The sequence below is a fragment of the Balaenoptera borealis genome (genome assembly GCF_965194805.1).
Source record: "Balaenoptera borealis genome assembly, chromosome: 10".
NCBI lineage: Eukaryota > Metazoa > Chordata > Mammalia > Artiodactyla > Balaenopteridae > Balaenoptera > Balaenoptera borealis.
Genome location: NC_138874.1, coordinates 59,874,129 through 59,897,984, shown reverse-complemented (window position 1 = coordinate 59,897,984; position 23,856 = coordinate 59,874,129). Strand labels below are relative to the sequence as shown.

The window sequence follows — 23,856 nt, the reverse complement described above, 5'->3', positions numbered from 1 at the left end:
AAGGGCAAAGTGTGTGTCCTTTGACCCCCACCCCCACCCCCTCCGTGGTGCCACTTAGAGAGTGAATGGCACTGGCTGGGCTCCCTGCTAGCCCTGGACTGCTCTGCCTCCACACTTCTTTTACATGAGAGAGAAAGAAATGTCTGTCTTGTTTAAACCATTGTCTTCCAAGTCTGTTACTTGCAGCCAAACTGGTCTGATGTAAGAGGCTGTCACTGATGGGTGTTCTGTCCTGGGCAAGGCTACCGACCCAATGAGGTCCTCTCTCCTGGGGAGTCTAAGTGGGAGCCAATTAGAGATAGCAGGATGGGTGGTGGGTACCTGAAATCAGGAAGCAGGAGCCATGGGCAGCAGAAATCACAAAGTGGAGAAGCAGAAGGAGTCAGCTGGTGGTGACAGCAATATTAGAAGCCAAACAGAGAGGGGCCAGGTCCCCGTAAAGCCAGAGCCCTGGAGTGGGGAGCAGTCCACACCTGATGAGACCCCACGTGAACCTGGTCACTGGAGTCGTGCTGTATCCTGGGAGATATGCCCATTCTCCAGGAGATGCATTGCTTTCCAGTGTGTTCTTACAACGAATCCCTGAGGTCACTGGAGAGTGAGTTTATCTTTGGGCACCCGAAAGAACCTCATCTATTCACTTCCTGAACTTCTGTCAGACCACAGGCATCCCCCGACGAGAATGAGTCCCTTGGGCAGGACAATGGGTCAGTGGAGGCAGTCCTGTCTCAGAAACGGCCACCACACAGAAGGGGCTGGCCTGAGACCCCTCTCACTCTCAGTCTGGCTTTGTGACTCCTGAGAAGCAGCACTACATCTCTAGGCAAGGAGATCACAACAGACACCGCCACCGCTGAGCTGAGTGGCCTGGGGTGGGAAAGGGGTGGCAGGAAGAACAGGAGCCTTGGACACACACATGGACTCCGGTTTTCTTTCAGACTCCATCCTTTAACCAGCTATGTGAGCCTGGGCAGCTTAGCTCCTCCGAACCTCACATCCCTCAAGTGTAAAAATGAGATGGATCCCAGCATTGCACAGGGCTGTTGTAAGCATGGAAACAAGAGAAGCAGCCCGGTGCCTGGCTCATAGTAGGCCCTCGAAGAAAGCTTGCGCTTCTTTCCTTCCTGCTGAGAAAGCCAGGGACTTGGGAAGGAAGGTCTGGATCTCCATCCTTCCTGGGTGAGGGAGGGGAGGGCTGGTCACACAGACCCCAAGAAAGATGCAATTTTTTCCTGCAGCTTCTCAGAACAGCAATGGGGCACAGTGGGGTGACCACGATCAGCCTGTTTCCCAAAGGCCGTCATCTGGATTTACTTTCACATTCTTTTAAATAGATGTATATGATTTATAAACTTTTGCCAAGCAGTTTTACACATATAAGAGGCTCTGCATTCTATCACAGGTTTCTTAGATATGGTTGTAAACTTACATTAGGATATTAGACTGTAATGACAAATGCAGCCCTCTTACATAAAGCCGTGGTTCTCCAAACACTAGAATATTTGCTTAATGAAAAGAGTTTTACAGGCTCTCCAGACTGCCAGTTCATCTTTATTCTGGTCCTTAACTTAGGGAAGAAGAGAGAAAAGTTAAATGTCACACACATACACACACACACACACACACACACACACGCCTAAAGCAGGCTTATGAGAAAAATCTGGAATGTCTTGGAGTTTTTTTTTTTCTTTTCTTTTCAATTACAGCTCAATAAAAATGCCCTCATAAAAGTTCTAGGTAAGCAATAGCTTTGCCAGCAGGATGGGTCTACCCACATCCCAGGGAGGCCTGCCTGGTGTGATGGGTGGGGCATGGGGGGGAGGGCAGGAAGCCAAAGCTGGTTCCTTTACCATCTCCCCCGCCCTCTCCATACAACACACACACAATGGACTCCTCTGAGGAACTGGGAACAGCCCGTGCTAGGGAGGAGGTGGCGGGGGGCAGCCTCCTTCTTTCGGAAGGCCCTCTAAATCTGTCCAGCCAAGAGGCCAGCAGGAGCGAAGCCTTATATTAGGCATAATATTTTGAAAATACTAAATGGCTGTGTTTTTCATCCCTCTCCCCCATAATCAGGTTCCCTAGAAGCAGTATTGCCAGATAAAATACAGGATACCAGTTAAATTTGAATTTCAGATAAGCAACAAATAATTTTTTAGTATAAATATGTCCCAAATATCGCAGAGGACATACTTATACTAAAAATGTATTTGTAAATCAGTCAACCCTACCTGGAAGTCACTTCACTATTATAGCCCCTGACAAATGGGAAAAAGAGGCCAAATCCAGAGGATGTTCAGGTAAGAAAGTAAAAGAAAGTGAATGACTGAAGAGAACAAGGCATAGAGGAGGGGGCAGGTGGCAGTGAGGCCTAGAGGTGGTGACCTCTGTTCTCTAAGACAACGTCCCAGGGACAGAGTGAAACGTGCAGGGAGCGCCTTGCTCTTTACCTATTTAGGCTTCTGGAAGGAGACCATTTTGCCCAATGTGAGCAGCAGCCAGGCTCAAGGGGTCCCCCAGCATCAAGCTCCCTCCCCACCTTGGTTCTTGCAATAAACCCTGATATACATCCACAATCCTTCTTGTGCAACAGAAGAGGATTCTGAGAGTTTGAGGTTTTAACTGGGAAGAGGCTGGGACATTATTACTTAGCAAATTTAAGTGTCTGCCGTTCCCAGCAGATAGGGAGGGGCTTGTGGGGAAGATGAGAAGAGCTAAAGAAAAATAAAGACACCTCACTTTCTTTGTACATCCCAGTGAAAAGAATAACAGCAACATGAGGGCAGCGACAGAGTATACCTTGTTGTTGTCTTTCCCTCCGTTTCTAGAACGCTGCCCAGCACATGACAGGTGCTCTACTGGGATGGGCAGAGTGAGTGAATTTTCCACCCATTCCAAGCCAGACTGACTGCAGCAGTGAGGGTCTCCCCGGGTCCTGGGCACACCTGACCTCCCTCCCTGAGAAGTGGCCTCAGGGACAGTCTGAGACCATGTGCACAGACACCAAAGTGGTGAGTCGCTTAATAACACATGAGTTTCTTTCCTAAGATCCATCAGCATCTTGTGCTGGAAAAAGTTACCTCATCAGAGTCATAGAACCTTTATTAAAACAACAATAATACTGTGTGCTAAGGTCTGTGTTAAGCACTTTATTTCATTTATACCTGAACATACGACAAATACCTCAAAGTCAAAGTCACCAGCTAATTCTTTATAATCTGCCATCAAAACATATCTGGAACGTGACTCCCTTCTCACAAATTCTGTCGCTGCCATTCTTGACCAAGGCACCAGCATCTCTTCCCTGGACAACCAGAGCAGTCCCCTCCTTAGTTCACTTTTTGTTCACCACATTCCATTCCCCACATACCAGTCAAGAGGTTCTTCTTAAAATGCAAATCAAATCATGTAAGCATCCTCCCTAGAAGAAAATCCAAACTCCTTACCATGGCCACAGGGCCCCACGATTACAGGCCCTCACCTGCCAATATTTTCTCCCTCCTTCACCCTGTTGCAACCACACTAGCCTTTGACTGCATTAGGGTCCAGGCTAGGTTACTGTAACTGAGACTCCAAAACACAGTGGCTTAAACAGACAGCTGCTTATTTCTCTCTCATGTCACTGCACAGAGATAGGAGGGCAGTCCAGACGGGCGAGGGGACTCAGCTCCAGGAGGTCATGCAGGGACCCAGGTGCCTTCCACCTCACTGCTCTACCATCCCCCAGAGTGTTGTCCTCGTCTGCCTGGTCGAATCTGGGTCACAGCCACATCTGTAGCCCCTGGCTTTCCACTGTTGCTACTTCCTGGGTGCTTCGGTATCCCTGGTTTGTTCCCTTAACCCTGCTCACACTCTGTATGTAGGCCATCAATATCTTTTCATTTAAACCATCCCTGGGGAATTCTGTCCCTTTTTGGTCCCTGACTGATAAGGATTCACTGCACACAATGTGTCAAAGTCAACCCTTTCCTAAAATTGAGCTCAGTCCAGCCCATATATATATGTGTGTGTATATATATTTCTCTATATATGGGTGTATGTATACACATGGGTATGTGTATATATATTTGTATATATGCGGGTATGTGTATATACATGGGTGTGTGGGGTGTATATATTGGTGTGTGTACATATGCGTGTGAGTGTATATGTGTATATGTGTGTGTTTTTTCCCATCCTAGACGATGCCCCCAGATCTAACTGGAATTGGCTCAAGGTACCTGTCATGACTAAACTATCATGGGTTGGCTAATGCCAATGATTGAACTAAAAATGTCTATGACAGTTTGTCGAGTGCCTACTGGGTTCATGGATGACCAGCACATTACCACGGGATACTCCCATCAAGCCTTCTTCCCCCATTACCAAAGTTGGCCTTCTCGGACATTTTTGAGTTTCCGGGCTCTTCTGGGCAACCCTGGCCCCTTATGCACCCCCAACACAGCCCTTGCTCACTGAGCTGCCGGTGGGTGCTTAGAGGTCTGTTTCTCCACTGCACGGTGAGTTCACCCAAGGCAGGCCCTGATTTCCTGCCTCCTGTCCCACCACCTGCTTCTACAACAGGGCCTGGACACAGAGTAGGGCATCACTTCAATAAACATGTGCTGAAACCACAGGGGGATTTCAGCTCCTAACCTAATGGTTTATTAATTTAATCCTCTTTAGGGATTTCTTAATCCGTCCAATGGGAGATAAAACAATTAACCAGAGTTGAGGGAGAATGAGAAGAACATCAATGCTTCTTCCAAGCCAAGAGCTTCACGTGCATTATATTATTTAATCTGCATGGTAACCCCATAGGTAGATCCTGTTATTAGTCCCAACATACAGGCTCAGGAAAGTTAAGGGGCTTGTACCAGCCCAGAGCTAAGTGGCAGGGGCAGGATTTGAACCCAAGTCTTGATGTTTTGAAAGCACATGCCCGTCCCTCCCCTGCTCTCCTGCCTCCCACACACGAATAATCACACTGTCAAGCCTCATCAATGTCACTTTGATGCACTAACAGGCCGTGAAGAGGAAACAGCCATCTATCTGTAAAATAAATAAGTCCTGGCGTGCAGAGAGAGGTGCTAATAGAGATGCAATTTACCCATTTGCTGAGATCACTGACAGACTTGAGCAGGGCTCAAACGGCAATCTCCTGGGAAAGGGGGCAGTTTGGGAGGACCACGACCCACAGCCCATGCCCTGGGTCCTAAGGGCTCCAGAGCCCTCCAGCAGGAGGTTGGCAGCAGGCACTCCAGTGTTTTGACAGCCAGGGAGATAAACAGAGGTATTGATTTCAGAGAAACATCCTCGGCCCTAGGTTTTCTTTCCAAACATGAAGTCCCGACATCGCTAGGCCATCAAAGTCATGAGTGACAGCTCCACAACAGACGTGGCCCTGCCGGCTGCCAGCAAACTCCCTGGAGAGCCACAGAAACCTCCAAGGCACCCACACAATGGGCTTCAGGAACGGGGGACAACCCAGGCTGGAAGGAGGTAGGTCAGGTCTGGGCAAGAGGACAAACAGAAATCCCCATCCTGATCCCCATTAGCACAATGACTTGTCTCACTCTCAGTGATCTAGACCTCGGCTGTCCAGTATGGGAGCCCCCATCCCTGTGGGGCTATTGAGCACTTCAGATGTGGCTGGTCCAAGTTGAGATGTGCTGTAAGTGTAAGATACTCAGATTTCACATGGAAAAAAGAACATCAAATATCTCAATAATTTTCATATTGAGTACTGAGTACATGCTGACATGATAATATTTGGGGCATAGTTAAATAAAATATATTATTAAAATTAATTTCACCTGGGGGACTTCCCTGGTGGTCCAGTGGTTATGCGCTTCCACTGCAGGGAAAGGGGTTCAATCCCTGGTTGGGGAACTAAGATCCCACATGCAGTGAGGCACAGCCAAAAATAAGTAAATAAATAGATAGATAAATAAATAATAAAATCCTGCCTGGAAAATTAATTTCACCTGTTTTTCACTATGTGGCTACTAGAAAATTTTAAATTGCATACATGGCTTGCATTATCTATTGGACAGTGCTGATCTGAAGGATCAAAAATTAAATGTAATTGAGGTCTTTCCTGGTGGCACAGTGGTTAAGAATCCGGCTGCCAATGCAGGAGACACGGGTTCGATCCCTGGTCCGGGAAGATCCCACATACCGTGAAGCAACTAAGCCCGCACGCCACAACTACTGAGCCCGCGTGCCTAGAGCCCATGCTCCGCAACAAGAGAAGCCACTGCAATGAGAAGCCCATGCACCGCAACAAAGAGTACCCCCGCTCGCCACAACTAAAGAAAGCCTGCACGCAGCAACGAAGACCCAATGCAGCCAAAAATAAAATAAAATTTTAAAATGTAATTGAATTCAAAGTGAACAAAGGTAAATTTTTTATCAAAATGCAAGTTAAATGAAAACAATAAAACATGAAAAACATTTCCATGTACATTTTCAAAAGAGTTTTTTCTAAAATATTCAAAGTTTCTATTAAAAGTAAAAAGGAATATGTAATTATTAAATGTCAAAGTTTTAAATCAAAATGATCTTAAGTAAACCTCAAAATCTTAACTCACGTCTTTGAAACCTTTGTTAAATCTTATAAACGACTGTTACAAAAATAAAATGATTGACAATTCTAGTAGTCAATGTAAAGAACTGGCATTTTGCTTCACATTTATTACATCTAGACCTACATATATATGCTTTAGAGGAGCCTATGAATTGTTTAATGCACCCAAATATCCCTCAGCTGTTGTGTGACTGTTGTGAATACCACAATAACGCCAGGTCACCTCCAGAGCCCTGGAGCAGAACACAGACGCACAATGGAGGCTTGGCGCTACCAGCTTCAGCAGGATAAGCTGTCTGTTCTCTCGGCCATGGGCTTCCACAGCTCCAATCCTCCCTGGACCCGCAGATTAGCAGCAACACAACCCACCGACCTTCACCTTCAAGGAATTCAGACCGGTCACCTTTTGTTTTGAGGACACAGAGTAAGGGAAGGGGAAACATACTCTCTGCGGCCTAAGTGGTGTTAGTCACAAAAGTGGATAGAGTTACACGTCACTCTTTGCCTGTGCCGAAAGCCAAATCCCAGGTGAATGAGGCACCCATATCCTTTTTATTTTTAAATTTAACACAGCAAAGTTCACTCTTCTTAGTTTTACTGACAAATGTGTATAGTTGTGTGACCACCGCTATGACCAAGATACAGAACGTTTCCCCACCCCCCAAAAATCTTACCCAGGTTTGGTATTGCTGGGTTCTCGTTTGGTTTAGCTATTCTAATGAGTGCTTACCAGCATCTCAATATGTGTGTGTGTGTGTGTGAGAGAGAGAGACAGACAGACAGACAGATGCATGGACCTCTAAAAAACAAGCTCAAGGCATGGGGCTCCTGCTTCTAGGGTCTGTGGATGATATTGTCTAAGGGAGTCAAAAGATTCTCCTCTTGGATTGGGGACGGTAACTCATCTAGGAAAATGCCATGGTGGGCTTTTTGATGAGAAAGGGAGGCCCCTAGCTTAGCCTGCTTGGGAGGTTGAGACTAAGAGGGAGCTGACCTGTTCGGCATAGTCATCAGAGAGCAGGAATCTGGAGCCTTTTGAAGGAGCTCTAGAGAAGAGGGGAAGAGGCCCAGAACGGAGGAAAAGGAAAGCTGCGACGATTGTATACACAGAGAGGGGCCTCGTGAACATGGCAGGTACAGGGACGGTTGTCTCTAGAGGGAGAAATTCCCTGGGGATGGGGCCCAGACAACAGTTTTCTAAGATCAAGGAGCTCAGACATTGAATCTGGAGCTGTCTCCTGTTCTGTGCTGTGGTCCCCTCTGCCGCATACAATGGCGCTGGGTGGGTGGTGCTTTGGAGGAAGAACAGAAGAGGGCGGTGTCGCACTTGGGGTGAGGTTGAAGGAGGGCGAGGCTGGCGGGCGCCAGTGAGGTGGAGAGGCAAGAAGGCTACAGGGAAACTGACTCAGGAGAAATGAGAGCCATCCTACCTGTACTTCTCCCAGAGGAAAGCAGTCCTTCAAGATGCTGCGGAGGGTTCTGGGTGGCCTGCGGAACATGGGCCTCAGTCTGTTTGCTTGTCTTCTTAATATGAAAGAAGAAAGACACTTCTTGGAGGGCAGAGGACTTATGGCCATCAGACTACACACATCTGCAGCCGAGGTGGGAGAGCCCCCTCTCCCCTGGGCTCTAGCTATATTCAGCATCCACGTAAAGTCAGGTGTCCACAGAGCACTAGAAGCCTCTGGAATTTTTCAACCCAGAAAAGTCATGTATTGTTAAATCTCACGTATTAGTTTCCTGCTGCTGCTGTAACAAACCACCTCAAACTTTGTGGCTTAAAGCAGCACTTATCTTCTTACAGTTATGTAGGTCAGAAGCCTGATGTGGGTGTCACTGGGCTAAATCAAGGCGTTGGCAGGACTGTAGTCCTTCTGCAGGTTCTGGGGGAGAATCCGTTTCCTTGCCTTTTCCAGCTTCTAGAGGCTGTTCTTTGGCTTAGGGCCCCTTCCTCCATCTTCAAAGCCAGCAACAGGGAGTTCAGTCCTTCTCATGTGGCATCACTCCACCCTCTTCTTCAGCCTCTCTCTTTCACTTTTAAGAGCCTTTCTAATTACATTGGGCCCACCTGGGTGATCCAGGCTACTCTCCCTATTTGAAGGTCAGATGATTAGCAATCTTAATTCCACCTGCCACCTTCATTCCCCTTTGCCTTGTAACATAACCTATTCACAGGTCCCAGGCATTAGGATGTGGACATCTTTGGGGGTGGGGTGGGGGTGGGTGTATTCTGCCTACCACACCTTGCCACCGGGCCTCAGTGGGACTCTGATCCAGAGAAGCTGGGACAAAGATCAATGTCTACCTACACGTGAAAATGGAGAAAGTAGAGGGAGATTCTGGGGGAAGGGCGTTTGCTAATGAAAATCACATGGGTCAGAGAAGGCGGTGGTGTCGGGGAGAAACCTGTGTCAAATGTTGCCGTATGTAAGTTCCTAAGAAGCTACAATGAAAATAACAGCTGTTTCTACAGATCACAGTTTATCTGCACTAGGGCAGCTTGCTGTTGCTCAGCATCCTGGTGGCCTATGCCTGGAGTCTTGAACAGCTGGAGGCATCTCTGAGTCCAGCTGATGGTTACCTGGCTTGCTCCCATCCTTGCATAATGGTGCGTTTGCTGCGTCCACACAAGGCAGCTCTTGGGGCATCTACCCATGGCCTGAGCTCTGCCCTGAGAGTTGCACAGAGAAGACCATGGTTTCTCACAGGTCAGCCCTTCAGCTGCTAGAAGACGGACCAGGTGTCTGTTGCTGCTAGCACCACTCTTTTCTAATAACCTCTTCCCAGGGCTTCCTATAGTTCCTCATAATTAATGATGTGGTTTCCACCCTTCCCCACCCTGGTCACTCTCTTTTGGGCATCCTTTAATGTGTGAAGGATTGGGGGCATGCGGGGTATGGGGAGAGGGTCACCAGTCTTCTGGTCACAGCATTTAGGGGCTACTCTAATGGAGGTGATAATCCAGCAACCCACCTCATTCTTTTCTTGGCTTTATTTTCCTGGCCACCCTTCTAGACAGTGTGAAATATTATCCCCCTCTCTTATTGGTTATCTATCAACCTATCTACCTATCTATCTCAGATGTCTTTAGATATTTGATTTTTTGCCCCCTCTCAACTTATATCTTCAGCAGCTCCTCTTGCCTCCTTAGCCCTTACCTGGGACTGGGGTTGGGGCTAGGGCTGGGACCGGCCCCCCAGGTTCCCAGCTAGATGGAAATCTTTCTTCAGTCTTTGTCAGATCCAGCATCTCTGGCTCCTCTAGTTCTCGGGGTAATTGCAGAAGGGCCTTTGACCCTGCTGCTCTCACTGCAGCACTTGACAGCAAGGACATTTGGACGCTGACATTCTGACCTCCTTGTACACTTAGATCCTGAGCACTCTGCCTTGTGAATATTCTCTGCACCAAGAAATCAACAGAAGCAGAGTCTTTCCAGAAGTTTCGCAATGAAAAATACCAGAAGAAATAATCACCCTAAATAAAACTGGCAGTAGCTAAACATGCAACTTGTGAGGAAGATCTTTGGTTTGTTGAATACAAAGTTGCAGAGGTCAATATAATGACCCCAACATAAAAAGACCCTATTAAGTGAAGGATGTGGAGAGACTGGGGACCCCCTTCCCACTCCCCCTAATCCTTCACACATTGAAGGATGCCCAAAGAGGGTGAAAGGATGGGGAAGGATGGAAAACCACATCACTCATTAACAGGAACTATAGGAAGCGCTGGAAAGATTTTACTAGAAAAATAGAGGAGCCTGGACAGGACTACCCCGCTTCAGCCCTAAAAAGGAGGACAACAGTAGTAGGGGTGGTGGTGGGGATCCTGGAGCAAAGAAGGCTGGAGCCAAAGAGGCAGGAGATTGACAGAAGGAACCGCCAAGAAAAGAGACCTGGGAATGACTGTTGAATTGGGAATATTTTTGGCACCCTAATACCATCCAGCATTTTTTAAATGTTTAGCATGTGCCAGGCATCGTGCTAAGTACTTTCCAAACTTTATCTCATTTAACCCTCATAACAACATAAGAGGGCAACATTATGATTATTTTCCCCACTGAAGTCCAGATGGATTGGACACTTGCTGGAGGTCCCACAGGAAGTGACACAATGCAAATGAACCCAAGCTTCCAGAGTTTCTCTGGAAGGCGGAGGTGTTTCACTGATCGCCCTGCGTGATGTGGCATTCATTCCATCCACTCTCCAGAGATGGCTCCACAAACTCCCAGAGAAGACAGGAGTGGAGAGTTCTCCAGGCTGGGTGCCCCCCGACCCTCCCACAGGCTCTGTGCCAGTGGGCAAAACTCCCCCGTTCCAGTTGTTCCAGGACAGAGCCCTGGGCAGGGCTGAGCAGCCACCTGGCCTCGTCCATCCCAAGAAAACAAAGCTGGGAAATTCCCCCTGCCTGTCCCCGCCCTGGTGCCTGCGTGTCCTGCCTCTGTAGGCGGGCCAGGGACAAGCGTGTGGGCTCCAGGTACAGAACTCCCGAAGTCAAGGGTTTCAGGTCACACTGGCAAATCATTTTGCGAGCAGATGCCACGGGTCTCTTCTCAGACTGGGCAGCACACAAGGTCAGCGTCAGCAGATCTGACCCTAAAAATAGGCTCTTGGATGCCAGTCGGGGTGGCTGGGTGTGTGGCTGCCACACGTCCCACGGACCAGCACCTCCTGACTTGGCCAGGACCCGGTGCGCACAGGTAAGCCCCTTTGGTGGGAGGCTGGCACCTCTTGGGTCCAATCAAATGTTCTTTGGGGGCCTGGGTGTGGGGATTAGAAGACCCCTTTCCACCCTGTTTCTGGAGCGGCAGAGAACAGCTGACACCTTTTCTGTTTGACAGGCTTCTTCTTGCCCCGTCTTTCCCTAGAGACTCCAAGAAATTTTCTCCGCTTCCCTTCCTCTAAATCTAGGCTTCCAGTTCAATGACCATTTCTAAAGGATAATAGGACAGGTTAAAGCTCATCGGGCCCTTCTGAGGCCCTGGATGCATTGTATCGCATATCATATTCCAGCAAGGTTCTCCATTTATCCATTTAGCCAGTAAAGGGGAAAAAAGTCTCAGCGGGAGGTGGGGGCGGAATGGAGACACCTGTAGTGACTCACATCAAGCATAGGGCAGCACAAATTACAACTAAGTACTCCAAACCCCGGGGATGAGAACTCTTCCTGTGTCCTGGGTAACGCTGAGCATCTTTTGGACAGAGTGACTACTTTTGGAGCTTTTCCCCATCCTGGTGGGAGGATGGGGTTGGGGATGACTGCTCTGGTAGAGATGGGGAGACTGGGTCACTGAGGGACTTGGCCTCTGGACCAAGACAGAGGCGCGTGAAGGCAGGATGGTGGGAAGATATCTTGTGTCTCAGACCAGGCCTTTCCCATTAGATCCTGGGCCCTTGTCCTGAGGCCCCAGTGGCCCCTCACGGGCCTGGAACCCAAGGAGGGGGGGCTCTGACTGTTCAGAAAAGCTGAAAACATTCCAAGGGTAAAAACTGCTGAGTAAGATGGGAGAGGGCATGGGGTGTATGTGGGGCGGGGTCTCCTCACTTCCGATCCCAGCATCTGAGGGGCTCTGGTACTCAGTGTTTGTTCTGTTGCCCTTCCATTGTGATGCCCTCCTTGTTCTCTTCATGACACAAGCAGTTTGTTCCCACCAAATGACATTTGCAAACGACACCTGAAGGGCTTCTGACTGAGTCCCGTACAAGGGAAGAGCCTTGGGTATGTGGCGGGGTGGGACGTGGGAGAGGGTCTGAGGAGTGATGGGAAGGTCGGAGGCTCTTCGGGATCAAAAGCAGATCTGGGCTGAGGGTGAGGGGGGGGGACATTGGTTCTCTACCATCTGATAAGCTGGAAGCCCTCACGGGGGACCTTTCGGTCCTGGGGTGGCACTGGGTTGGAGGGGACTGAGTCCTGATGGAGGGTGGAGTTCCTGCGGCTGTTGACAAACTCGAGGGGGACGAGGAGCAGAGAGGGGCCCTGAGGCCGGGGGCTTGGCTGTTAGTGTTCCCTGCAACCCTGGCGACGCCCAGCTGGGTGCACTTGGGGAGGGGGCAGCCTGCCCTCCACGGAGCCAGGGTTGGCCTTCCCCCGACGCTGTGCAACCCCGCGAATCAGTAAGGGGCCCTGGCTGACCGTGTGCCAGGCACGGTTCCGAGAGCTTCCCTTCTAAGTAGTAGCTCCCGTACTTACTCCTCAGGACTGCGGCAGCCCTGGGCGGGGTGTACCTTGTCGACGTCGCTTCAGATGAGGAAACTGAGACACAAGGCCGTGGAGTGCTTTGCCCGACATCACACAGCCCAGACCGTAGTGAGGCCAGTGCGCCTCGGGGCCTGACGGCAGAGCCGCTGTGCTTGGGTGTCCCTCCCGTGGGGTGAGCTGGGGGCGGGGGCACGCCTCTCTCTCTCTCGCTTCCCCCGCTGCCTGAACTCCCACCTGGGCCTGGGGGCGGCCTCTCCAGGTTCCGGTGCCGGGGAAGCCGGGCTGGGGGCGCGCGGGGGGCTAGCTGCCTTCGTCCTCTTCAGCCTGACTCCAGGGCACACACGTGGTGCTTGACTTCTCGCTTCAGGTGAGCCTTGATGGTTCTGGGCCTACCACTTGCGCAGTAAACAGGGGATCAAGTCTCATCACAGCCTGGCATGGCCACCAGGCATCAACAGGCTGGAGAGAGGCCTTACTCCTCCTCCCAAAAGCCTTGCTTGTACTTCACTTATGAGCAAAGGAGCCCCATCACTCAGAGGAGAAGGTTCAGACTCATTAGCGCCCCGGCCCATTTGCCACAAGTACAAAAACCCTTGGTCCCTGCCAAACTGCTTTACCTCCGCTCCCTTACTCTCGGCTCGGCACTTAGCTCCCAACACAGCTGAGAATTCCCCCCCCACCACCGCCCCCGCCGCCCCGTCCCCCTACATGACACGCTCTCCGAGTCCATGCCCATGTGTTAAGGACTCACGTTATCTCCTTTAACCAACAAGCAGGGAGGCGCGGATGTTATCCCCATTCTGCAGATGAGGAAGCTGAAGCCTGGGTACGTGAGCCCCCAAGGCCGGTGAGGGCTCTTCCGCAACTTCCCACCGCTCTGGGGTTCACGGGGGGGAGGGAGGCCTAGGCCCAGGCCCGCCCTCAGGAACGTATACCTTGTGACTAAGATACAGTGACCTATCTAGTGGCCTGGGTGGGGATTCTTGGCTGCCTGGGTTGAGGCCCAGTCATACCACTTACTAGCTTGGCGTCATGTGACTAAACTCTCTGACCCTCAGTTTTCTCATCTGTAAAGTGGGGGCAGCTATTCCCTATCAAGGAGGTTTTGAGAGTAGATGATCACCAGGCACACGTTAAGAGTCACCGAGTGTATTGGTCATTTCGCTGGGTCCTGCCAGGGCCTGGGTTTCTCAGTGAGCTTTTGTGGCATCTTTAAGAGGTGGGAGCATGGCCTACAGCCTTCCCAAGGTCCAGAGCCTGCCCCGTGCAACACTGAGACACCGGCCTAGTGAGTAACAGTGGTGGGGACAGGAGGAGAGAGGTGGTGAGACCATGGTGAGGGCTGCACCCCCCCAGTCTACCCCCCCATCTTTCTCCCACACAAGGAAGCCTCACGTTCTGAGGTGACACAGAGTGGGTAGTGATTTTCGAAAGAGCGGGGCTAAAAGGCCATCTGTTCCTGAATTCATGAGCTGTGTAACTGCCTGCAGTGTTTCCACCACAGCTGGCCTGGTCAGACATCATGGCCTCTTGTCTCCTGACCCAGAGCCTCCTCCGCCCCACTGGGCCGACCGCAGGGATCAAGTCCATCCCGGCCGGCTCCCTTGTCTAAGAAGGAAGCCACATGTGAGCATTCAGCCTCCTCACAGTTTCCAGGAGGCCCAACTCTGCCAAACTGAGATTGGAAAAATCAATTAGGAGTTCATAAATTACCACCCCGAAGCGTTTTGAAACCATCTGAAGAGTTAATCAAACAAGTTAATGACATCAACACCATCTTAGAAGAAATATTAAATTACCTCTTTAAATGAAGGCATTTCTGTTTTTTAAATAAAAGGATTTTATATTAATTCACATAATTGCCTCCTATTAACATACTTGCCAGAATCCGAAAGAAAAAAGTATCTGTTAAACTTGGATGGTGTCTGATACACTAGGAATTAAATTATAGCGACAAAAAATTCCTAGGGTTTTTACGGCCAGGTTTTAATTTTTTAAAAATCCCACAACTTTTATTTCCTAGTTGGGATCGTTTTTGTAGATTTAAGATGAGTAAGGACAAGCATGACTTGCAGTAAATTAAAAATATGTATATGTATATATGTATACTGCTGCCAAATTCTGCCCCTCCACGTACCCTGGCAGTAGGTATTACTCTCCTAATAGAGTAATTTTCCCAACCACAATAACATTTGTACCCTCCCTCTTCTTTCAAGGCACATTCCAAACCCAACTTGGGTGGTGTCATGGAAAAAATGTGGTATGCATGCAACACACACTAACTTTCCCCCATGAGCCCAATGCATCGAGGGACATAAATATGTGATATCCACAGATACAGAATACCTTCAAAGGAAGAGGACTCATTTTTAAAAGATTAGATTATAACTGCTCTACTAGACCAAAAACTTGAAGGCAGAGACCTCTCTGGCCCAGCCCATCCCTGGTGCTGAACAGAGGGATGTGGAGGCATGCGGGGGCGGGCAGGGCCAGGCCTAACATCTGAGGTGATAAAAAAAACAAGGGAATTTCCTGGGTCCAGTGGTTAGGATTCTGCGCTTTCACTGCTGACGACTCGAGTTCAATCCCTGGTTGGGGAACTAAGATCCCACAGGCTGCACACGTGGCACGGTCAAACAAACAAACAAACAAAACAAGGCCACTTCCCATGCCCACTCATGACCCACCAGAGCACCCCTGATGTTGGCTGACTTAGCCTAAACCAAGACCAGGGTAAGGCAAGTCAAAGAGCCCCAAGGGATGGGGAGGGATGCTGCCCTCCTCATCTGAGGTCTGCCTCCAGTCAAAGGGGAAAGAATCTTCTTTCAGAGGTGGATTTACCCCAAAGCTTCAGAACCCCCTGCACCAGCCTCTTCTAAGGCCCTGCACCTATTTGTTCTTCTTTTTCTTAAAGAAATGGTATAAATTTCAGGAGCCATAAAACTTGACTCCCTTCTGGTTTCCCGGGAAGCACTGAGGGACTAGAATGACTTTGTGACACGACCTAGGCCTGGTTCTGCCACCAGAGGGCTCAAGGAGGACACAGGCCTGCCTTTGGGGAGCTCACACTGACTGGGAGGGCACTCAGTGCCATATGTGATGTAAAGAACACCTGGTTAGGCCTTGTCCTGAAGGCCACCTTCCTGTGCCTCAGCCCGTAGGTTTAGGGTGCGCATCTACTACATCCAGAACAGTTCTCAAATACAACTTTCACAGGCTTTTTTTCCTCCTCCATATACTCAAGTGATATATGTTCAGCACAGAGATTTTTAGAAAAGATGGTTCCTTAAAAATAAAAGAAGGATCGCATATAATTTCATCATTCTAAAATAAACATAGAGCCAGTGTTAATATTTTGGTGACATGTATTTTTGTATAAGAACAGAATCAGACTGTCCATGGTGCTGCATAAACTTCTGGTCTCTTCTCTCGACCAGCACAAGCCTCTTCCCCTTTGATTTCTCAAGCCCGCCATGAACACAGCTGTCTGTCCTGTCTAACAATTTCACTGAAGGTTTGGGGTGACAAAGAGAGGGCTGACACTGCCAGGGGACACCGCAAAGTTAAGCACTGGGATCACTTTTCTCAGGAGTCCCGTGGCTGTGTGCCCTGGACGCCCCTCACCTGGCTGGCTCTGGCCCCAAGCCCTCCCTTCGCCACTCCGCAGCAGGGTCCCTCACACCCCTTCTGGGGATGTTCTAGAGGCTTGGAATGCTCCTTGCTTTCTTGCACAGAACAATTTAGCTCTCTTTGTTCACTCCATCACTTTCGGAATCACGCTTTAGGACTTACCTTTTCCCCAAGAAAAGGATCCTTAAATTGTGTTTTTTTCTTAAGCAGGAGGCCTGTTCTGTGGCTCACACTCCTGGGCATGGCTACCTGGCCAGTCTCTGCAGGCTCAAGGGGTCCACTTAGGGGTTTAAGTTTCCCACTCAAATGAAGGATGCATCTCTCCACTGGGCTTCTCCCATCTTCCACCTTAGAAAGCAAAAGAATTCAGGTTGGGTTTTTGTTTGTTTGTTTTTAAAATCGCCTTTACCCCTCTTGTTACAGCTCCATTTTATTAAAGAAGAAAGCGAAGCTCAGGGAGGATAAGACGTGTAGATCTGAGTCCTCAGTGATTGCTGGGGCTCTGAGAGCAGAGAAGAGACACAAGCCAGTGAATGTGGGGAGAGAGGAACAGAGAGGTAGAGGAGCCCCAGGAAAGAGGCATGTCCTGGGAACACGTAAGATGGAGTGAGAAGTCACAAGCAGCTTCCAGCCCAGACTGTTCTATTTGGCCAGCATAGTTAAAAAAATATAGACATGGTTATTTATTATAAAATATGATTATTTATTAAAAGAATCCCAAAACAGAAGACAGGAAAAAAATCTCCCTGAGTCCTGCCACTTGCCCACAGTATTGACATTTTGCTGTTTTTTTTTTTTTTTCCTAGTTAAAAACAAGAACAAAAATATACAAGGTTGTTTTTTTTTTAATTGAAGTAGAGTTGATTTACAATGTTGTGTTAGTTTCAGGGGTACAGCACAGTGATTCAGTTATATACAAGAATATATATATATATATATATTTTTTTTTTCTTTTTCATATTCTTTTCCCTTATAGATTATTACAAAATATTGAGTACGGTTCCCTGTGCTATAGAGTAGGTGCTTGTTGGTTATCTATTTTATATATAGTAGTGTGTATGTCTTAATCCTAAATTCTATAAGGGTTTTTTTTTTTTTTTTTTTTTACATAAAGTCAAATCATGGTGTCAAAATTATATTTGTGAATTCAGATTAAAGCCTTTCCTCACTGGGCAAGGGAAACCTTTAACCAAACACGAGCTGTACCATTGAAAAGTCTGAAATGGAATCAGGATAGGGGTCAAAATAGGGATCCCTATTTTGATTATTCCTGGAAATAGCTCCTCAAAGGCAAGGGCACTGTTTCACAGAGGAAAATGGCACTCCAGATCTTATGGGTCAAGTAACACTTGGCCCTGCATTCTCTGTTATCACAGTGTCTTTAAATGCTTTAAAATTAGCAGTATCTTAGTTTGGGTTCCCTCAAAGGTGGACGCTGAGACCAGAGTTTGGGAACAAATTGTTTGTGAGGTGTTCCAGGAAGCAGGTAACTCCCCGACCAGCACAAAGACCAGAAAACAGCCTCAATCAGGGAAATACAGGGGCTTGAGTGAGGAAGCCTTTTGTGTAAGGGAGCTGTCCACTTTCACTGCAGTGATCTCAGCTGAGGAATGTGACAGGACAAGGATAGCCTCTGTTACAGCTGCCTACTGACTTAAAATTTTAAAATCAGCAGATTTCCCACAAAACTCTGGCTTTCTGACTTTTCATAAAACTATCCGACCATCTGGGCTTGCATTCCCACATGGAATGGCAAGCTGCCACCCCCTTCAGTGGGGGCATTTGCTCTCTCCTCTGCCACAGTCCCCACCACTCCCTGATGCCTCCTACCTGAGGCCAATAGTTAGGTTCTTGCTTGTTTGTTTTATTCTTTAACACCCAATGCACTTAACTCCTCTATGTTACCTGCCTGGCCCGTCCAGCAAGGAGCCTGAGTCTGCTGTCCTTTGAGGAAGAGGCAGGCTGCTGCTGCTGCACATACAGGCCACATAGCCTTCAAGTTGGCATTTGGTTTCCCGGGACCAAACCTTTAAATATGAAGCTGTAACAGGAACCTGGAGGCCTCTCTTGACAACCTGCCCAGCTCTCATTATGACATTTCGCCTGTGATTGATATTGTATGTGTCATCAAGACCTTGGCAGTTAATCTCTAGGTCGAATCTATGGAAACCAAACAGAACAGATTTGTCTTCCCCTTCCATTTTGGCTGTGATCTGGGAAACAGACACTCCCGGCCTCTCTGAGATTCAAAGATTTGGGAGCCATGCACAGAGGGATGCACACAAGCCGCCTTCAGGATTTGGAAAGATTACAGGTCTGTGGTTTCTGGACGGCTCTGTGCTTTGTTCTCGTCCCCCATCCAATCTGCATGCTGGAGGATAATAGATCCCAGAGCTCCCTCTGCGTGCCAAGCCGCTCTGGGTAGACCACACCACTTCCTCTTCTGTCTGGAAATCCAGTCGAGGCTTTCAGCACGGAGATGGGGATGGGGATGGCTCCTTCCACAGTATAATGAAGGAGGACCAGCCTCAGCAAGGGTGAGGTCAGCTTCAGTACCACAAGGAGGCGGGCAGAAGGTTCAGAATGCAGTTACTCCAGTGTCTCCCTAAAATCCCTTCTTCTGAAGCCTCCTTTGGTGGCAGGCAGGGTTCAAAATGGCCCAAACCTCTAAATTTAGGTAAATGGTGCCCAGCTTTGACTCACTTGGAAACAAGAAGAGCTGGTGCCATAGACGGGCAGAACTCCAGACTTCTCAAAGTTAAGGCGCCTCAGGCCTGCAGCGGGGAGGGCGTGACCACTCTCGGGAGACTGAGGTGTCTGGGCTGGTTCTGCTACAGAAGTTTCAGGCCATCCCTTAAAATAACACGTCCTTTGGTGACTGCAAATGCCAGCCGCCAGGCCCCAGAGTGAAGTTCGGGTCTGAGCAGCTCCCTGCCGCAGGGGACTGTCCATCCTGTATTCTGCCCCTCGCTCACCTTCCCCGCCTCCACATTAGCCCAAGGCTCCGTCCTGCCTCATCAGCTCCGACTGAGCCCCTAGCACAGGCCCCCCAGTCTTACGCGTTCACCCCGAGTCACTCCTTCCGTTCATTCACTCACCTTCTGAGCACCTCTTATGTGTCAGACACCGAGGCTGAAAACAACGTGAAGGAGCATCTTCAAGGAGCCTTGGAATAAGGCTGTCCAGCCCTTCCTTCCCTCGTCCCAGTCCCACACCCTTACTCTGGGCTAAAGACCTGGGTCTGCACGTCAATGAGAAGATGGAAAGCATATTGAGCACCCTTCCTACCCTTCTCTTGACTCAACAGCTCCTTGACTTTTCTTTTTTCTTTTTTTGGCTGCGTTGGGTCTTAGCTGTGGCACACAGGATCTTCATTGAGGTATGCGGGCTCTTGGTTAAGGCGCGTGGGCTTCCCTCTAGGTGTGGCTTGCAGGCTCCAGGGCGCATGGGCTCTGTAGTTTGAGGCATGTGGGCTCTCTAGCTGAGGTGCACGAGCTCGGTAGTCGTGGCGCGCGGGCTTAGTTGCCCCGCGGTATGTGGGATCTTAGTTCCCCGACCAGGGATCGAACCTGCGTCCCCCGCATTGAAAGGCAGATTCTTTGCCACTGGACCACCAGGGAAGTCCCAGCTCCTTGACTCTTGAACCACATTCTTGGGCAATTATTATCAAACTTTAGTAAGCAACAGACTCACTTGGGAGCTTGTTAAAATACAGACTCCTAGGCCCCACTCTGGCCTAGGGTGCAACCCAGGAATCTATATTTTTAGCAAGTGCCAGATGATTCTGAGGGAGGTGGTCTTTAGGTCACGCTTTGACAGACTCCAAAGAAGGGTGGCCTCTGCAGCCCATTGCCCCCCACCCCTCAACTCAGGATTCTGCAGGAGAAAGTCACAGATCCAGGCTTCCCCAAAAACACTGCTAGCCAGTGATCCTTTAATTCACCTACTGTGAACTTGGGAGAATCAAATTTCTCAGAGCAGTGGTTTCAGCCTTTTCCTGTTCTTTTTAAAAAAATTTAACGGACAATTTCAAACACAAAGAGGAACAGTATGACCTTGCAGCCATCATCCTTGGCAAATCCTGCCTCGTCACACCTCCACCTATACCCCTCTCCCCGACACAATATATTATTGTATTTTCCAATTTCTGAAGCAAATCCCAGACATTATATCATTTCATCTGTGAACACTTCACTACGTATTTCCAAAAGATAAGGCCCTGAGGTATAACTTAACTGTCTTCTGAATCTCCTGCAAATTGGTTGCTAGATCTAGACTCTGAGGACTCTGATCAAAGGTCCAGGTCTTCCTTTGGCGAGGCTCCTTTCGTGGTAGCGGTGGTGTGTTCCTCCATCAGAAGGCCCGTAACGTCTGACATCTCTTATGCTGCCAGCAGTCAGTGCTCAGTGCCTACATCCATTAGCTCATCGGGTGTTGTAAAATGGTGCTTCCTTCCTTCTTTATTGAAGTTCTTCTATAAAAGAAAATTTCCCTCATCTACCCAGTAGTACAGTTTGCAGCCGAAAGGAATGACAAATGCTAGATTCTTTTCTTTTACTGGCCTGTCTTCATAATGAGCTGGCTCTCTAGCATCTTCCAAAAGTGAATAATTGTTTTGAGTATCATTATGATTTAAATGTTTGATGTGTTTCTACTAACTGCAGTTATTTTTATTATTCATGCTCAAATTGTCCCATTTTTGATAAGTGGGAGCCTCTTCGAGATGTGTTCTGGGTCTTTTCGATAGGATCCTAATGGTCTTTGAAGCTACTGGAGCTTTTTTACATTCTTCAAGTCCCTGGCCTGGCCCTCCTCATGCTACATCCTCCACCCCAACCCCTGCCCTCCGGGCAATTATTTTTTTTCTCAGAAGACTAAGACCATGTGTTATAAGCATCCTCAATTTACAGTTTTCCTCATCTCCAAAATGGAGATAATCGTGGTGCCTATTTCTTAGGGTTGTTAAGAAGATTAAATGAGTTAATAATTGCAACGCACTTGGAACAGTGCTTAGCACACAGTAAGTGCTACATAAGTATTTGTTACATAAATGAATAACGTTCCCTCCCCATCACTCACCTGCGCTCACGTTTCTCAGTCACTCCACCCTTCCCCCTTCCCTCCAGTCTCCCAGCACGATGAGTATAACCTCCCTTCCCAGGCTGCCTGAGTGTATCGGTCACTCAGCTCATGGAACACATGGTGCCCAATTCCACAATGAACTCATTTCTTTGGGGACAATGGAAACTCTTCACCCATATTCCACCCGCAGAGCCTGACAAGCTCTGCAAATACACGTTCCAATCTGCAGACACAGCTTTCTAGCTTGGAACGTGTCTTCCAAACCCCTGGTAAGCTAGCACAACTGCCAGCCTCCTCGTGTGAGAGCAGCCGGCGTTGACTTCAGCTTCCTAACAAGTTGACAAACCCTCACGCAGCCAGGTTTCCTTCCACCCCAAGACTTCCGAAGCCCCGGAATGTGCGTGGCTGCCCCGACCACACAGGCTCTGGATTTCCAGGTGTGCCCTTTCCACTGCATGACAGCTCTCTGCAGACGCTGAATACCGCAGGCCTGGAATGGCAGGGACCTCCTGGGCCTTCTTATTCAGGTTCAAAATGGCCTGAGCCAGCAGACTCCGATCACAGAAAGGAAAGAGTAGGCACCAAAAAAGGGGTTAAATCTAAAAGAAAGGTGGCAAGGGACAGGCAGCCTGCAGGGATTTCTTAGACCTGAAGCCTGTTTGTGTCTGCAGCGAATGCCCACGTCAGAGGGCGCCCAGCATGCTTGCTTTGCAGGAGACTGGAATCTTGGGGAAGTGCTGTTTGACTGCCATCAAGGCCTTCCCGATTGACCTCTGTGGCCTGGGAAGAGGAAGCAGGATGCCTGCCAAATCTTCAGATCAGCTTATACCCTCCTCTTTTTTGTGAAGCCCATTCCCTACCTCTGTCCCTGCTAACCCCAATCCTGACCCTCTTTCATGACCAGCTGCAGAAAGGAAAGAAAATCCCTTGGCTCCAAAAATGACATCCAGAGAACCGAAGACAAGCCTCAAGAATGCTTACCCGTCCGCCAAGAAGCTGCTGCCGAAGGTGGAGGAGGAGGGGGAGGCTGAGGATTACTGGACCCCCGGAGCCTTCGAGCTGGAGCGTCTCTTCTGGAAGGGCGGTCCCCAGTACACACATGTCAACGAGGTCTGGCCCAAGCTCTACATCGGCGATGAGTAAGTGGCCAGGCCCAGCCTCCCCTTTGGTAGCCAGCCCTCCCCAGGGCACAGCCCTCGACACCTTCCTGCCATGAGCTCTTGCTTTTTAGGTTGGTTCTGAGAGAACTCTATTAGTTAGGGCTGGGTTTATTTTCCTATCACAGAAAACTCAGAAAAGGGACTTAAGCAAGATAGAGATTGGTTTCTCTCTCACATAAAAGAAGTGCAGAGGAAGGCAAGCTGGGGCTGGCATAGTGACTCCAGGGTCACCAGGGGCTCAGGCTCCCAGGCTTGGGCTCTACCATCCCCAGGGTGTGGTTTCTTCCTTCAGGGTTGCTTCAAGGTCTGACAATGCTAGCAGGGCTCCTGCCATCGACTGTAGGATCCAGACCACTGGAAGGCTGAAGGCAAGGAAGAGGAAAAGGACAGCTTCCCGAAGGGAAGTCCCACCCAAGACTTCCCCTGCCCTTCGCTGCAAGGGAAGCTGGGAAATGTAGTCTTTTGTTTTAGATGGGGATAAGACCAGCAAGAATAAAGTCAGTTCTCAGGTGGGTGGCATAAGAGCACATCACCATATGTGTCAGGAAGCGCGGTAGACCTAGCAAAGTTGAGGTCACTGTCCCCTCCTCTAGATTTTTATAGTCACCATTCCCCACTCTTCAGTTAGGAAGTGCCTACTGTAAATAATAATAATTATTATATTTATCGTTTACTGAATACTATGTGCCAGGCACTGTGCTAAGCATCTTGCATGCATGACCTCACTTTATTTTCACTACAGCCCAATGAGAGGTCATCTAATTACTCCCATTTTAAAGACAAGGAAACTGAGGCACAGAGCAGTTAAGTAACTGGTCCAAGGTCCACAGCTCAGTAAGTGGCTGAGAGCTGGGATTCAAATGCAGTTTTGCCTAACCCAGAAGCTTTCATCCTGACTAGCACTCCTGCTCCTCCCTCCATCCCCCAGGATTCCAGCTCATGGTTCATTTCTCTGAGATGGTGCAGGACCACTGCATGTGTGATTTTTAATAAACACCTTGCTGCTTAAAAACCGAGAGATAACTGTCTAGTCATGGGAAATCCAGGGGCAGAACCCCTTTTCTTTTTTTTTTCTTAATATTTTTAAATGGAAAAAATTACAAAAATTATATGCCCTTTTACACTAAATTAAACTAAATAGAGGGTTATAAAAACCAACTGCATAATCTCCCTTTGTCCTCTCTTAACTCTGCCCTGAGTAACCAGTATTAAGCTCACTTTATA

General features: G+C 48.8%; 2 protein-coding genes across 2 annotated transcripts in view; one reads left to right on the top strand and one right to left on the bottom strand.

Annotated features, from left to right (window-relative positions):
- The window catches only part of SAMD8 (sterile alpha motif domain containing 8), a 111,916-nt gene extending 89,607 nt beyond the window's left edge, over positions 1–22,309 (bottom strand). Inside the window, exon 1 of the mRNA XM_082408772.1 lies at positions 16,553–22,309. Within this exon, the coding sequence (XP_082264898.1) occupies positions 16,553–16,633 (81 nt within the window). The 5' untranslated portion in view covers positions 16,634–22,309. The remainder of the gene's footprint in view (positions 1–16,552) is intronic.
- DUSP29 (dual specificity phosphatase 29) overlaps positions 11,137–23,856 on the top strand; it is a 35,387-nt gene continuing 22,667 nt past the window's right edge. Inside the window, exons 1-2 of the mRNA XM_082408819.1 lie at positions 11,137–11,261; positions 22,377–22,611. Coding sequence (XP_082264945.1) covers positions 22,412–22,611 — 200 coding nt within the window. The 5' untranslated portion in view covers positions 11,137–11,261; positions 22,377–22,411. The remainder of the gene's footprint in view (positions 11,262–22,376; positions 22,612–23,856) is intronic.